At 41.6% G+C, this 12445-nt stretch overlaps 1 protein-coding gene across 16 annotated transcripts in view; it reads right to left on the minus strand.

Moving 5' to 3' along the window:
* GRB10 (growth factor receptor bound protein 10) overlaps positions 1-12445 on the minus strand; it is a 286718-nt gene that overhangs the window by 112806 nt on the left and 161467 nt on the right. For 15 of the 16 annotated variants that reach the window (XM_075586488.1, XM_075586487.1, XM_075586486.1 and 12 more), the window contains one exon: positions 1359-1575. In XM_075586488.1, the coding sequence (XP_075442603.1) occupies positions 1359-1575 (217 nt within the window). Of the gene's footprint in view, positions 1-534; positions 615-1358; positions 1576-12445 lie in introns of all 16 variants that reach the window. The other variant, XM_075586496.1, reaches the window with a different exon arrangement.

The raw sequence follows: 12445 nt of genomic DNA on the forward strand, positions 1-12445 counted from the left end.
ATTGTAAGCTCCACGGGGCAGGGACCTGTGCCTGCAAAATGTCTCTGTAAAGCGCTGCGTATAACTAGCAGCGCTATACAAGAACATGCTATTATTAATGAGCTTGTGTAGACTGGAGATGTACAGAAGGAGGAATGAGAAGAGACCAGGAAAAAGGTGGGTCACTGCATTTTGTTTCGAGAGTGGAGACAAGTGTACAAAGCGGCAGCAAGTTTGCTGCCTAATGACAAAGTGCATTTATAGGTGAAGGAGTTCAAAGTGAGCAAAATGTTGATTTTGAATCCCATCAACATACTTCATACTGGAGCTGCAATCAAATAAATGTACTCAACATGCAACAATTCCTCTAACATAAAAAAAAATATATAATAAATATTTGCTTAACGATTTCTCCAAAACAAATACATGAAATGTGAAATGGTCCAGTAGATTTTTTTTTTTTTTTGTAAGAAGCCAGGATGATGAGGGGGAAATAAGTGTAACGTATGGAAATAAATATTTGGACAGAGCAGAATAAAATCAACTGTTGCCTACATATTGTACGACCTGTTCAACGGCAGCAGTGTTGCCCATTTTCCCACTTCTAGATAACTAGTCATGGTGCAGCGGTCTCCCTGCAAGGACAACATTTAGGGGTCACCACAGTAGCACAGAACACCTTTACCAAAACAAGTAGACTATGGCGTAGCCATGTCATGGGGCCATGGAGTGCCAAACCCCATGAAGTAGTTACATCCTGGGGCACCCAAAGGGTTAAAGCTGCATGCCCAATTGGCCTCTCAAGATGGGGGTTGCCTGCCCTGAGAACATTAACGGGGACGCTGGTAAACACTGAAATCGCACACAAGGAATTAGACAGAGGAAATCAAAACACTCAAAATTGTAAACTTTAAAGCATAAATACTTATTGGTATCAAATTGGGGTAAAAAAGTGACCAATTACCCAGATTTATGTGTACACTTTTATCCTCCAGTACCTTGGAACTCTCTCCTCCTGCATCTCACTATGCCCTCCCTATTTCTAAACCTCTTAGATTGTAAGCTCTTCGGGGCAGGGATTTCCTTTCCTATTGTCTGATTTTGCTGCATTTATTGTATAATTATAATTCCCTGTACTGTATTCGTGAAGCGCTGAGTACACTTTTGGCGCTATATAAATAAAGACATACAATACAATACAGATGAGATCCCTTAAACAGGTCACAAGAATTTGTTCACTTTGATCCTATGAGATTTTACCCCTTTAATTACCAGGGGAATGACCAACAGCAGTTTAATTCTGGTTCTAACATCCCGACTGTCCAACGAAATGCCTCCCTTCACTAGATGCATTGTATATGGACTTGCGCTCTTCCTACCTGACTGCTAGTATGTGCATTGGTTGGGAGCGCGGTAATTTCTGTCTCTGAGAGATGGGCGTCTGAGTGCTGGTTCCTGAGGTTGGCAGCTGGCATCGGTTATGCTGACCATTTTGTAGAAGTGGTACGGATTCTGACACGGTGCTGCACGTGGAGTACACGCTCTCGAATGAGGAGTTCATGTCATTGACCAGTGCTTCTAGGTCTACGTCATCATCTGATGGAAAAAATAAAATAAAATTATATATAAAAATATTTATAGATGTTAATGTATCCACACATAGGTGTATGTACCAGTGATTGAACTTGAATGTAACATCTTATACCAACATGTGCTCAAGAGGATATGCTTAATAGTCTACATAATTTATGTAGACTGCGCGACTTAACAAAAATAAAGACCTATACAAAAAGGTATAAGGTCCTTTTGTTAGGGGATCGTGCCCAAAATATTTTTTTTTTTTTTTTTTTTAAAGTTGTCTTTCCTCCCCAAAAGTTATTTCCAATATTTCTGCAAAACCAATAATTTCAGGGGAATTTCCGGTAGGATCAACACTTTCACTGGGAGCTGTTATGTATTGCAGGTTCCACTGTGAATTAAATGATTCCATAAATAGAAGAGCATTTAATAAAATTAAAAGTAGGTCAGCACCTAAAACCAAGCATCAGGTCTGTAAAGAGAAACCGGCTTCATAAATTCCTGTACACCAATGTAGTATAAAAGCGGTGGCCCCAACACATTCAATGTATCAGCTGTAGGCGGTTTGTTGCCAATACCTTTACCATGTCCAGTGGCATTTCCGGATCATGTAATCGCTCCAGTAGCAGTCACATGACATGACTATGCCCCAGATGCTGGAAACAGGCTTCTATGTCGATCGGGCGGGCTTCTGTGTCGAAGTGCTCAGCCAACCCTGCCCTAAGCAATGGCCCATGACATACTTGTGTGCCTTGGCTCATGTTAGACCAGGTATAGTCATTAGGACACTAAAATGCAGTAATCCATTGTCCAGTTTGTTTTCCCATTTAGCTAGTTCGGGGGTTCCCTAGAGTAATCATTACGCAGAGGACCTGCATGCCCAATTGTGGATATACTTACAATTAAGTGACCTTCATTGTAATTGCCGACGCGTTTTAGCCAACAATCTATAACACAATATTTTGAAGCGGCTCGGTTCTAACAATGTTCGCACAAAGTCCTAGCGGAAATCATGGGTAAAATCTCTCTGATCTTTGTAATGCGTTCATGAGTACAGTAATGCCGGCTACATCTGTATACTTCATTTATCCCGAAAATGTAAACAAATAAAAACAAACACCTTGGCGCCCACCAACAGAAAGCTGCAACATTAACTCACAATGTGTCTTTCTATTGACTCCTAGATTGAGGCCGACATCAGTATTAACAAGTTGTTCTTATTTTGGCTAACTATACATTGCACGCTTTAATAAATTACGATTGGTGGTTCCATAAAGCTCTGTGGAACATTCTTCCAGAACAGAAGGCACATGGAAAAGGAAGTCAGGAAGCAACGGTTAATGTTTGCTGGATGGGAAGTTGCTTTAGATTGTTTTTCATGGAAACTAATAAAACATTCTTTGGAAACAGGGACAGTAAAATCAAGAGAAAGAATATTCCAGATCCAAGGATGGTATGCAGGGTTGTTATATGGGTGTTCATTGCCCTGTGTGCAAAAAGAGCCTATCTCCCATAACAGAGAGAAAGATTGATACAGTACTTTGAAGGGAAAGGTTTCTGTTACGCTGGGCTTAATGGATAGCGATGAGGAATGTCTACCTAGGAAGATTTTGTTGTGAAGGTGCCAAATATAATGTACTACATCCCAAAGACTTTACAATAGCAGACGATCCCTTGCATATTAAAAAAGGTGTTAATTTCAGAATACAAGACACCGCCATGCAGGATAAAAGGCTTTACTGTTACAAAAAAAGGAATGAATGTGGAAGTATAGCAGGATCAGCCTACATTTATTGAACAGAATACAAGAGCAAACGAAAAGTGGATCATCTGCATCTCCACACAAAGAATTGTATGCCTGCTGGCAACAAGAGTTTGCCATGGTTCATCTGTGCGCACCAATCTTCAACCCAATTCATGCAAAGTCTTATTAAAAGTTAATGTCAAACAATAAAGCTTAAGCCATCCAACTCCCAAAACAAAAAACAGTTAGGAGGTACACAGCATATTCAAAAGCCACTCTTTAAATCAATAGCACATACCAATAGCTACAATGCTTGGCTACTGCAAATTAAAGAAGTAATCCCTTTGAAAGGGGGGGCGGGAAGGGGGAACACTTTTTTGAATCATGTAGAACTTGACAAAAGGTCTGAAATCAGGTCCAAATTACTGTTACAGCTGCAGGGGGGGGGGGGGGGGAGAAATGAAGTGACAGATCTTATTCCTTTCCGTCTGCGAGAGCTATTGACTGGAGGGGTTAGTGCTCTAAGGAGAACAATACGCAGGAGAGATGCTTTTCTAGCATCCATATGCCAGGACATTGCAAGCATATAAATAATTCAACAGGTAACCATAGAGATGGAGCCCGATCGTGGCTAGGGGAAGGCACAGGAGAAGAAGTCACCAGGAGACGGAAAACTAAGGGACCAGAAGTACAGTATGAGGTAGATTAAAAAATAAAAAAAATTGATTGCTTGCCAATGTGAAAGGCACAAACTAGATTCCTGTACTGCTTTAGAAGTTTGCACCTGACTGCAGGGGCAAGGATTCTCTAGCTTTCAAATGGCTAATGCATATTGTGGTTTCTTGAAATGGGAAACTGGCCTGGCAACAAGTTAGGTTTGACAGCTAGACGGCGTCAGGAGACTGAAAGCAGAGAACCTCATCCCTCTTTTTATTTTAGCCATGTTGTGAATTTAATGGGGGATCCGCAGCATGCATTTTTGGGAGTTGATTGACGTGTAGATTTAAAAAATTTTTTTTTTTTTTTTTTTACTAAATTACAAGTGCAAGGATAGGGAAAAAAATCAGCGTTAAACTAAGGAACAATATGAAAAATAGTAAAGTTAAAGTTAAGAACACCATGGCAGCAGTAGGTCCTTTGGTGTAGAAAAAAGATGCACTCACATGACTCCTTGTTTGGAACTGTTCCAGGTGCACGCTATGCGCCAAACAGTGCAGTCCATAAACCAAAGTATTCTGCCAATTGGGGGGGAAAAAGGCAGCATTCCTCAGGGCCAATATTGGATTAAAGTGAAATCAAATCGACGTTTCGGTCCTAACCATGGACATTAGTGCAGTCATCATCCTGCTAATATACCCTAAGCAACACAAACACCTGTGCAGAGAAACGTATAACACGCCTCCACAACATGTGATCTACGGTAATTACAGATTGGCAACAGACGTACAACCACACTTCAAAAACAGGTGGAGAATCTTAACTGTTTTACTAATAAAAGTGGATAACACCCCTAGAATGCCAGTGTTTACAAAAAAAATTAACAGAAAAACCATGAATAAATTAGAGACCAAAGAATAAACACAACTCCAGTATGCTATTGAAATGGTATATAAATATTTTAACTAAAACCTACACTATGTACAAAAAGGCAATACGACTCAAATGGCAATGTGAATGTCTTAATCTCACATAATACTGAATGTTTTAAAAAAATTATTAAAGGTGAATGATACATATGCTAAACCATATAGAAGTGACAAAATTTAAATGCAACCCATATCAAAAATAAGGAGTATAGTAGAAGAAACAGCACACGATAGAAACAGCACACGATAGAAACAGCACACGATAGAAACAGCACACGATAGAAACAGCACACGATAGAAACAGCACACGATAGAAACAGCACACACACACAGAAACACACACTTAATCGTATAACTTTGGACTCAACATGTTTCACATTATAGACGTGCGAGCATCAAATAGTCTTAGTGAAATTATCTTGCAGCAGCAGCAAAAAAAAAAAATGTACAAAAACGGATATAGGGTCTTCAAATTCTTTATGCCTCTTAGAAATAGAAATCAGTGCAGATAGAGAAATACCATCTCACATATCCTAAGGCAGGAGTACGCAACCTTTTTAGTCTGTGCCCCCTGCCTGCTCTCCCCCCTCACCAGCATGGCAACGCAACGTCATTTGGCAACGCGTCAGAAGCCGTTGTAGATCAGGTAAGGGCGTTGGAGGCCTTGCGAGCCATTCCTTGGCATTTCATTTAAATTCTTTTGAGAAGAACGCATAGCCTCTATATGCGCCGCACCCACCAAGAAAATATTGTGCACCCCCGCCCTAAGGCACGGTTACAGTCTTTGGCATATTTATAATACTTTATTATGCAATGGGTCAAAGAGTTATCCATGCCATTACGTCTCATTGTAAGTACCTTAAGTCACATGTATACATGGACAGCACTCAAGAGTCCTTAGAGGCTGTAGGATCATATATCTTATGAGTTTTCAGACCCGAAATCAAACAAAACCAACAGTGTAAATGGGAAGAATTTTTTTTTTTTTTTTTAAAGGGAATTCATTTTGTCAAGAGATCAAAAATTATACTGGGACAATTTGATAGGTACAGAAAGTACCTCAAGTCTCGTGAAACCAATTAGCTCGGACAGTACCTTTACAGTCAGAGCTTATGGTGGCAACAAGAAAAAAAAAAAAAAAAAAAAAAAACAACTTATCAATTGGTACATCAATAATCAGAACCATATAAATTTGAATGAGGCAAGAAGTCAAACTCAATGTAAATTAGAGCACATCTTGTCAAATGATGTGTCAGTACCAACATTAGCTCTATATGAATATATCAAAGGGAAAACAATAAATATGAATATTTTCAAAACATGGATTATCTAAAACCATTGTAATATAGTTATGTGGCCAGGTTCTCCCTCTAGGCTCCCCATGTCCCCGTGAGGGTTGCTGGAGCGTGCATGTGCTGGAGGTGGAGTGCGCGCACCTCCGGTGAGTGCAGGGAGGAGGCTGAGGCAGTGCCGGTATTCAGGATGGCGAGTGGATCGCCAGAGGTTCCCGGAGGCTTCCTTTGCAGGGTGCCGCCATGTTTATGCTTGCGCATACACCGACAACTTGTGCATATGCAGAAGGTTACTGACACCTTGGCGGCCATTACAGGCAAAGGGGCTCCGAGGCGACTACAAACCCCACCATGATAGGGGCAGCTAGTCAGGTGCTGCACAGCCAATAGGGCTGCAAGGAAGTCCCCTGCCACTGATCGATACATTGTGCGCACTGAGGAGCAAGTCAGTCGGAGCTGGGACAAGGAGAGGGAAAGGTGTGTGCGTGCGCAGGATGTCTGATCCCTGTAAAAGGCCAGAGACCCCTTAGGCCCGACTCTCCCTTTGAGCTTTTGACTGCTGCAGAGAACCTGCCCTGTAGTACAAGCGTGAGGGACACAGCAGAGACCAGAGACCTGGCATCTGGTGGACCATCTGGAGGCGGACTCATCACTGACTATGACTGTGCGAGACCGGACGCCCCCCCCCCCTTGTTTTCAGTCAGCGCTACCGGGTGCTGGAGCACCCGGCAGGTATCTTCAAGGGCACCAACAGATCACACTGTAGTAGTGGGCAGCGCTGTCGCACACATTGTGTGGGTTGACTTGGGGACACCAGGGTGGTTGGGTGCCATGGGGCACCTCAATACTTTGGGGAAATACCCCATCCAAGTGTGTACACTGTTGGAGGGCACTGTGGGGTTACGGCCATGCGTGGCCTATTTGGTGTGGGTGGTATATTCTTTTTTTTTCTCTCAAATGCATGCAGTAAACTTATCTTTATCATTGTATGTATTATTGCATTGGGTCCTGTGACAGGGTTATCCAACACAGTAGGATCCCGCACAGGTGGAGGCGCTGTCACAAGACGGATCAAGCACACCCCAGGATCCCAGCAGCAGAGGTTCAGGCCTCCTGTGAGCAATAGATAACGCAACACACACGCCGCCATATCTCCCATAGGGTGGGGGAAACTGTGCAATATTTAAATATCATTAAAGAAAGCATGATAAATTGAGCTCTTCATTGAGACCCCGTGGGTTAACTTTCCAACTCAAAAATCCACTGCTTCACGTTGGAGTAGCAACAGGAGTCTCAACTTGATCTATGATCATGTACCGTAAAAGTTCACAAGTTGATGACCCATCTGAATAAAAGGCTTGGCTACTGGTTTCTCAGATTCACAGCTTGTAAGGGCCAGTCTCATATTGAACCAGAGTCAAAGGTTTAAAGATAATTGCCATGTCAAAGTAGTGTTATGCCACAAGTCACCTTATGACCCATGCAAGTGAATGGTTCGTAAGGAGTCTGGCACAAGGTGGTTTCTTATGGCGAACACGAACGTGGAAAATGTTACCATAAAATGGCAAGCTAGAGGTGCTTTGTAATACTGTAAAATGTTAATAAATGCTGTGGTCACTGTTTATTCAAGACAATGTGTGTCTTTATTTGGGTTCTCTTATTTCCTGTAGGATGAGTAACATCAAAACAGAAAAAGTAATGAAGTAGTCACAATTGAGAGCTTCAATTAAGAAAAAAAAAAAACTGCAGAAGTGTTGCGCCACAAAACTAATGGCATCAGTGGTAACAATAATAAAAAGTTAATGTCAGCAACGCACAAAATAAAAAATAAATCGTAAACTACTTAGACCTAACTGTTGGGCAATACAACCCATGGCAGTGATAATACATCACTAAGAGGTATATAAAAAATAGACAGTTTGTTTCCTACATGGGGTAGTCACTGGAACCCATGTAAATGCTTTTCTAAGACATACGGATAGGGACAGGTCACCTAAGGATACTTGCAGGAAGACAAAAAAAAAGAAGAAAAAGAAAAGACGACCAGACAGACAGGTTTAAGTTGTATGCTCATACAGGAAGATTTACTTTCCAGCTCTGCCAATTGACATGTATCCAGGTTACCCGAGGTAGAAGCATTGAACACTAGCTAGGCTGAAGCTGGTAATACATGGTGGCCAACACACGAAAAGCTCATATCCGGGATTATAGCGATCCAAATGAAAACAGATTGCGGTCAGTCTTCCACCGACAGGCATCATACAGTTGGGAGGAATCTTCTCAGTAAGAAACTTAATACATTCAGATACAAAAATCAGTTTCTTCAATGTATAGCAAGGGTTGGAGAGTAAATGGTAAAGCACAGCTGCCAAAAGTAGACGGAGGGTCCTTGACAAGGATGTGTAAGCATTTCCTAGTGTCATGTTTTGTTTATATTACAGCTACATCTCTTGCTGTTATGCACCATTAATGAAAGCAACAGTTCAATTTTTTTCAGGTCTTGGATATCACACCCAAGTACGCTTCTTAAGCACATTGGAAGGGTGGCTTAAAGTCCAGGTAACAATTACTGAGTGATCTTTGCCAATTTTTTATTTTTTTATTTCAGCTGTACATAATATCTCTAAAGGACAATTTTAACTTCACCACTCAGCACTTTCCCATATATTGTGGTCACCCCAGAAGCACACAGTGTAGAACAGCTTTTATTTTAGCACTTGTTCCCATTGGTGTGTCTTGGGAGACCTGGTGTCCGTTACTTGCCTAAGGTCACAAGGAGCCATCACCCTGTTCCACGGACAGCAAACAAAATTGTAGACCTCGTCAGGGCAGGGCCTGTAGAATTCTATGTACAGCACTATTGGAGCAGAGACATGCTATATTGCAATTGTAAAATGCTTTGAGTCCCATTGGGAGAAAAGCGTTATACGAAATAACGTCTATATTCCAGTTATTTATGTGCACTTATGCAAATTACTGTAAAGATGCAGCAGTGCCATTTGTTAAAATATAATGCATCACTGCTTCTCTTCATTGATTACTTTCTCGTTTTTAATACAAAGGAAACCTACTTTGCCTATATAGTAAAGAAATACTAAACAGCATCTGCTGCTTATTACAAGTAATTACTTTGTATATTTTATATTGTTGCAAACAAGTCCGATCAAGAGAGATCGAAGTACGTAATTGAAGAGTGCACTTGAATTAATTAAAAGCTTTCGTAAAACTCCACTTTTAAATAATTAAAAAATTCTTTCCATAAACAAACGGAAACAAGATAAAAATTAAAAAAAAAGAAGTGTGACGACAATAGATATTGTGCGCAAGAGCGTGGGCCTGGCTGTGGTCCCAAGAACGCTTAATATATAAAGCGCTGAAAACTTGTATGTCGTGACACCTTTAATTAAATAAAAAGCTACCTACAATACTGTTAAAATCATTAGCGATTGTCTGGCAAAACAGGCGACCTAGAGTCCGCAAAGATATTCTTTATAAGTCCAAATTAGAAGGAGGCTCAGCTCTTCCGAACTTACAAAACTACTATAGAGCAGCACAATTAGGGCAACTTGTTAGCTGGCATGCAAACCCAACCGAAAGGAGGTGGGTCGAGATAGAGGATTTGATCTGTTCCCCATGCAAAATAAAAAATCTTCTCTGGCTCAACAAAAAGTCTAGACCACCCGAGAGTCTCAAGAACCCGGTGATATCCTTTGCCTGTAATCTCTGGGACTCCCCTCAAATCCAAGTTTCCCTCATGCAACCCCTATTCTCGGACCCCTCCCTTCCTTTTTACACAGAAAACCCGCTCTCCCATACCTGGGTTCAAAAAGGACTCACGAGAGTCAAGGATATTCTCACTCAAGGGAAAGTCCCCCCATTCGCTTCTTTACAAACGAATTATGACATCCCCACGGCCAACTTTTTCAGATTTCTCCAGGTTAGGCATTATATCCAATCAGTCTACAAATCAGGTCAACCCCAGGCTTTGACTTTATTTGAAGACTGGTGTCTACACCAGCCCCATATGAAGGGCATTACCTCCAGAGTATATCAAAGTTTATCCTCTATCAAGAGCAACCAAACCCCCGATAACTATATGGTATCCTGGGAAAAAGATCTTAATGTCTGTATAGATCTCGATACTTGGAAAGACATCTGGGAAGCTGCCTCCAAAAATTCATCGTGCGTTGTAATAAAAGAGAATATTTACAAGTTAATATACAGATTGTACATGACTCCTGCCAAACTGCACTCTTTTCTCCCAGGGGTCTCCCCACTATGCTGGCGTGGTTGTGGCGAAGTTGGGGATATTCTGCATATATTTTGGTCATGTCCCAAAATCCAACAAACTTGGACAGAAGTGTTCACCTTAATACACAAGATCCTAGAAATCACTGTCCCACATGACCCAGTATATATATTGTTAGGCAAGCCAATAGCCAATATTCCCCGAAAAAAAGCTAGAGTACTAACCCAAATGTTAAATGCTACACGGTGTACAATTGCCAAAAATTGGAAACAACCTGCCCCCCCATCCTTAAACCAAGTAAACAATAAAATCTGGCATATAGTTTATATGGAAAAACTCTCAGCCTATCTGAATGGCTCGACCTCACAATTCTCTGAGATTTGGGCTCCTTGGTTTCGCCATGCAGGTACTGTATATCCCCATACATAGATTAGAATACTTGGAACAGAGTGATATATGTGACAGTTAAATTGCTGTGTACAATGCTATATTTTTACAAATGCTATCCCTTCCCCCCCTCCCCTATCCCCCCTTTTATATGTTATATGTTTTGTTAATTTTTCTTTTGTATGAAAAAAAAATGTTTAATAAAAAATTTAAGTAAAAAAAAAAAAAAAAAATCATTAGCTATTACACATGCTGGGAGAAGGTAAGGAGTAGCTCGCCAACTCTGTAAACAATGACCGTTTGAACCTGGTTCAATTCCTGGTGTCTATTTGGGCATGTCACATTATCTCCCTGTGCCTCAGGCACCAAAAACAGGGCTGCTTCCAATATTTAATGAAAGTATGAAAAGACCAAACTGCTGCTCTGCATGTGCCATAGATGCTTTAAAGACTCATGATGTAGCAGTGACCACCCTCACTGAATGAGCCAATATTCCCTGCAGACCTGTTTCTTCTTGCAATATGTAATCTTGATGAACGATTTGATTGCCCTTCAGCCGTGTGCAGACACACAGACACACACACAGACACACACACAGACACACACACAGACACACACACAGACACACACAGGGTCCTCTAATTCCAGTGCTTTTCATTTCCTTGATTAATGGCTCCCACATGGTATCAATTAAAAATCCGAATTTTAATCTACCACTTCCTGCTCAGAAAAAATCCCAGAAAGTCACTCAGAGTACTGCTGAAAAACCACTGACTCCTGAAGTCTCCTTGACCTTTTATGAAACAGTTTGCTTGGCGAATCGCTGAATCTTCCTTCATCACACAAAAAAATAAATTAATATATGGGCATCAGGTTGTTGTGTTTCAATGCCCCTGACCAAGCAGTTAGTCTTTTTATGATACAAAGCTTCCCTGCAAGTTCCTTCTTGTGGGTGACCCCCGGGGTACTGTAGCAAGTAAAAATCTTAATTCAATGAATGTCAAGTCATTAACACTACAACCAAGGACTCTCCCACAAGATATGGGTAGCAACACTTTGCCTGATGCAACTTAGCATTGCCCTTTGTAGTAGCTGCACCTATAACATAACTGGACACTGAGCTACAACATACACCCCCAATTATCTGCATCCATGTGAAATGCTACCTGGGCCTACCATGGCCTACATGGGCCTTCGGTCAGGACTCAACCGCAGTCTCGCCCCGGCACCCAGCTGGAAGTCACCGTCGAGGCAAGTGCTTGAGCTTCATGGGGAGAAATACAATTCAATCTGGGGGTTTGTCTGCCTGCCTTGCTGCTGGGAACACCGGCAACAAAATATCAGACCGATCTCAGCAATGTGCAGAGCTCAAAAAAGGTGCGCCTCAGCCTGTTGCAAAACAGAAAGTGGACGCGATTTTCTGAATGGTTGCAAATAGCCATTAGAGTTGGCGTCTGGCGTCACGACATCACGCAACCCCACTGCATCATTTGAAACGGAAGCACCAAAAGCTGCCAGAGTGTGCAGAATGCGCGTGTGGGCACCCCCCACAGTAATACTACACAAGATATTTATAGGGGGGGGGGGGAAGTTGTGGGATAAAGGGTGCTTGCTAGATAGAGGGGGGGAG

The sequence above is a fragment of the Ascaphus truei genome, chromosome 2 (genome assembly GCF_040206685.1).
Source record: "Ascaphus truei isolate aAscTru1 chromosome 2, aAscTru1.hap1, whole genome shotgun sequence".
NCBI lineage: Eukaryota > Metazoa > Chordata > Amphibia > Anura > Ascaphidae > Ascaphus > Ascaphus truei.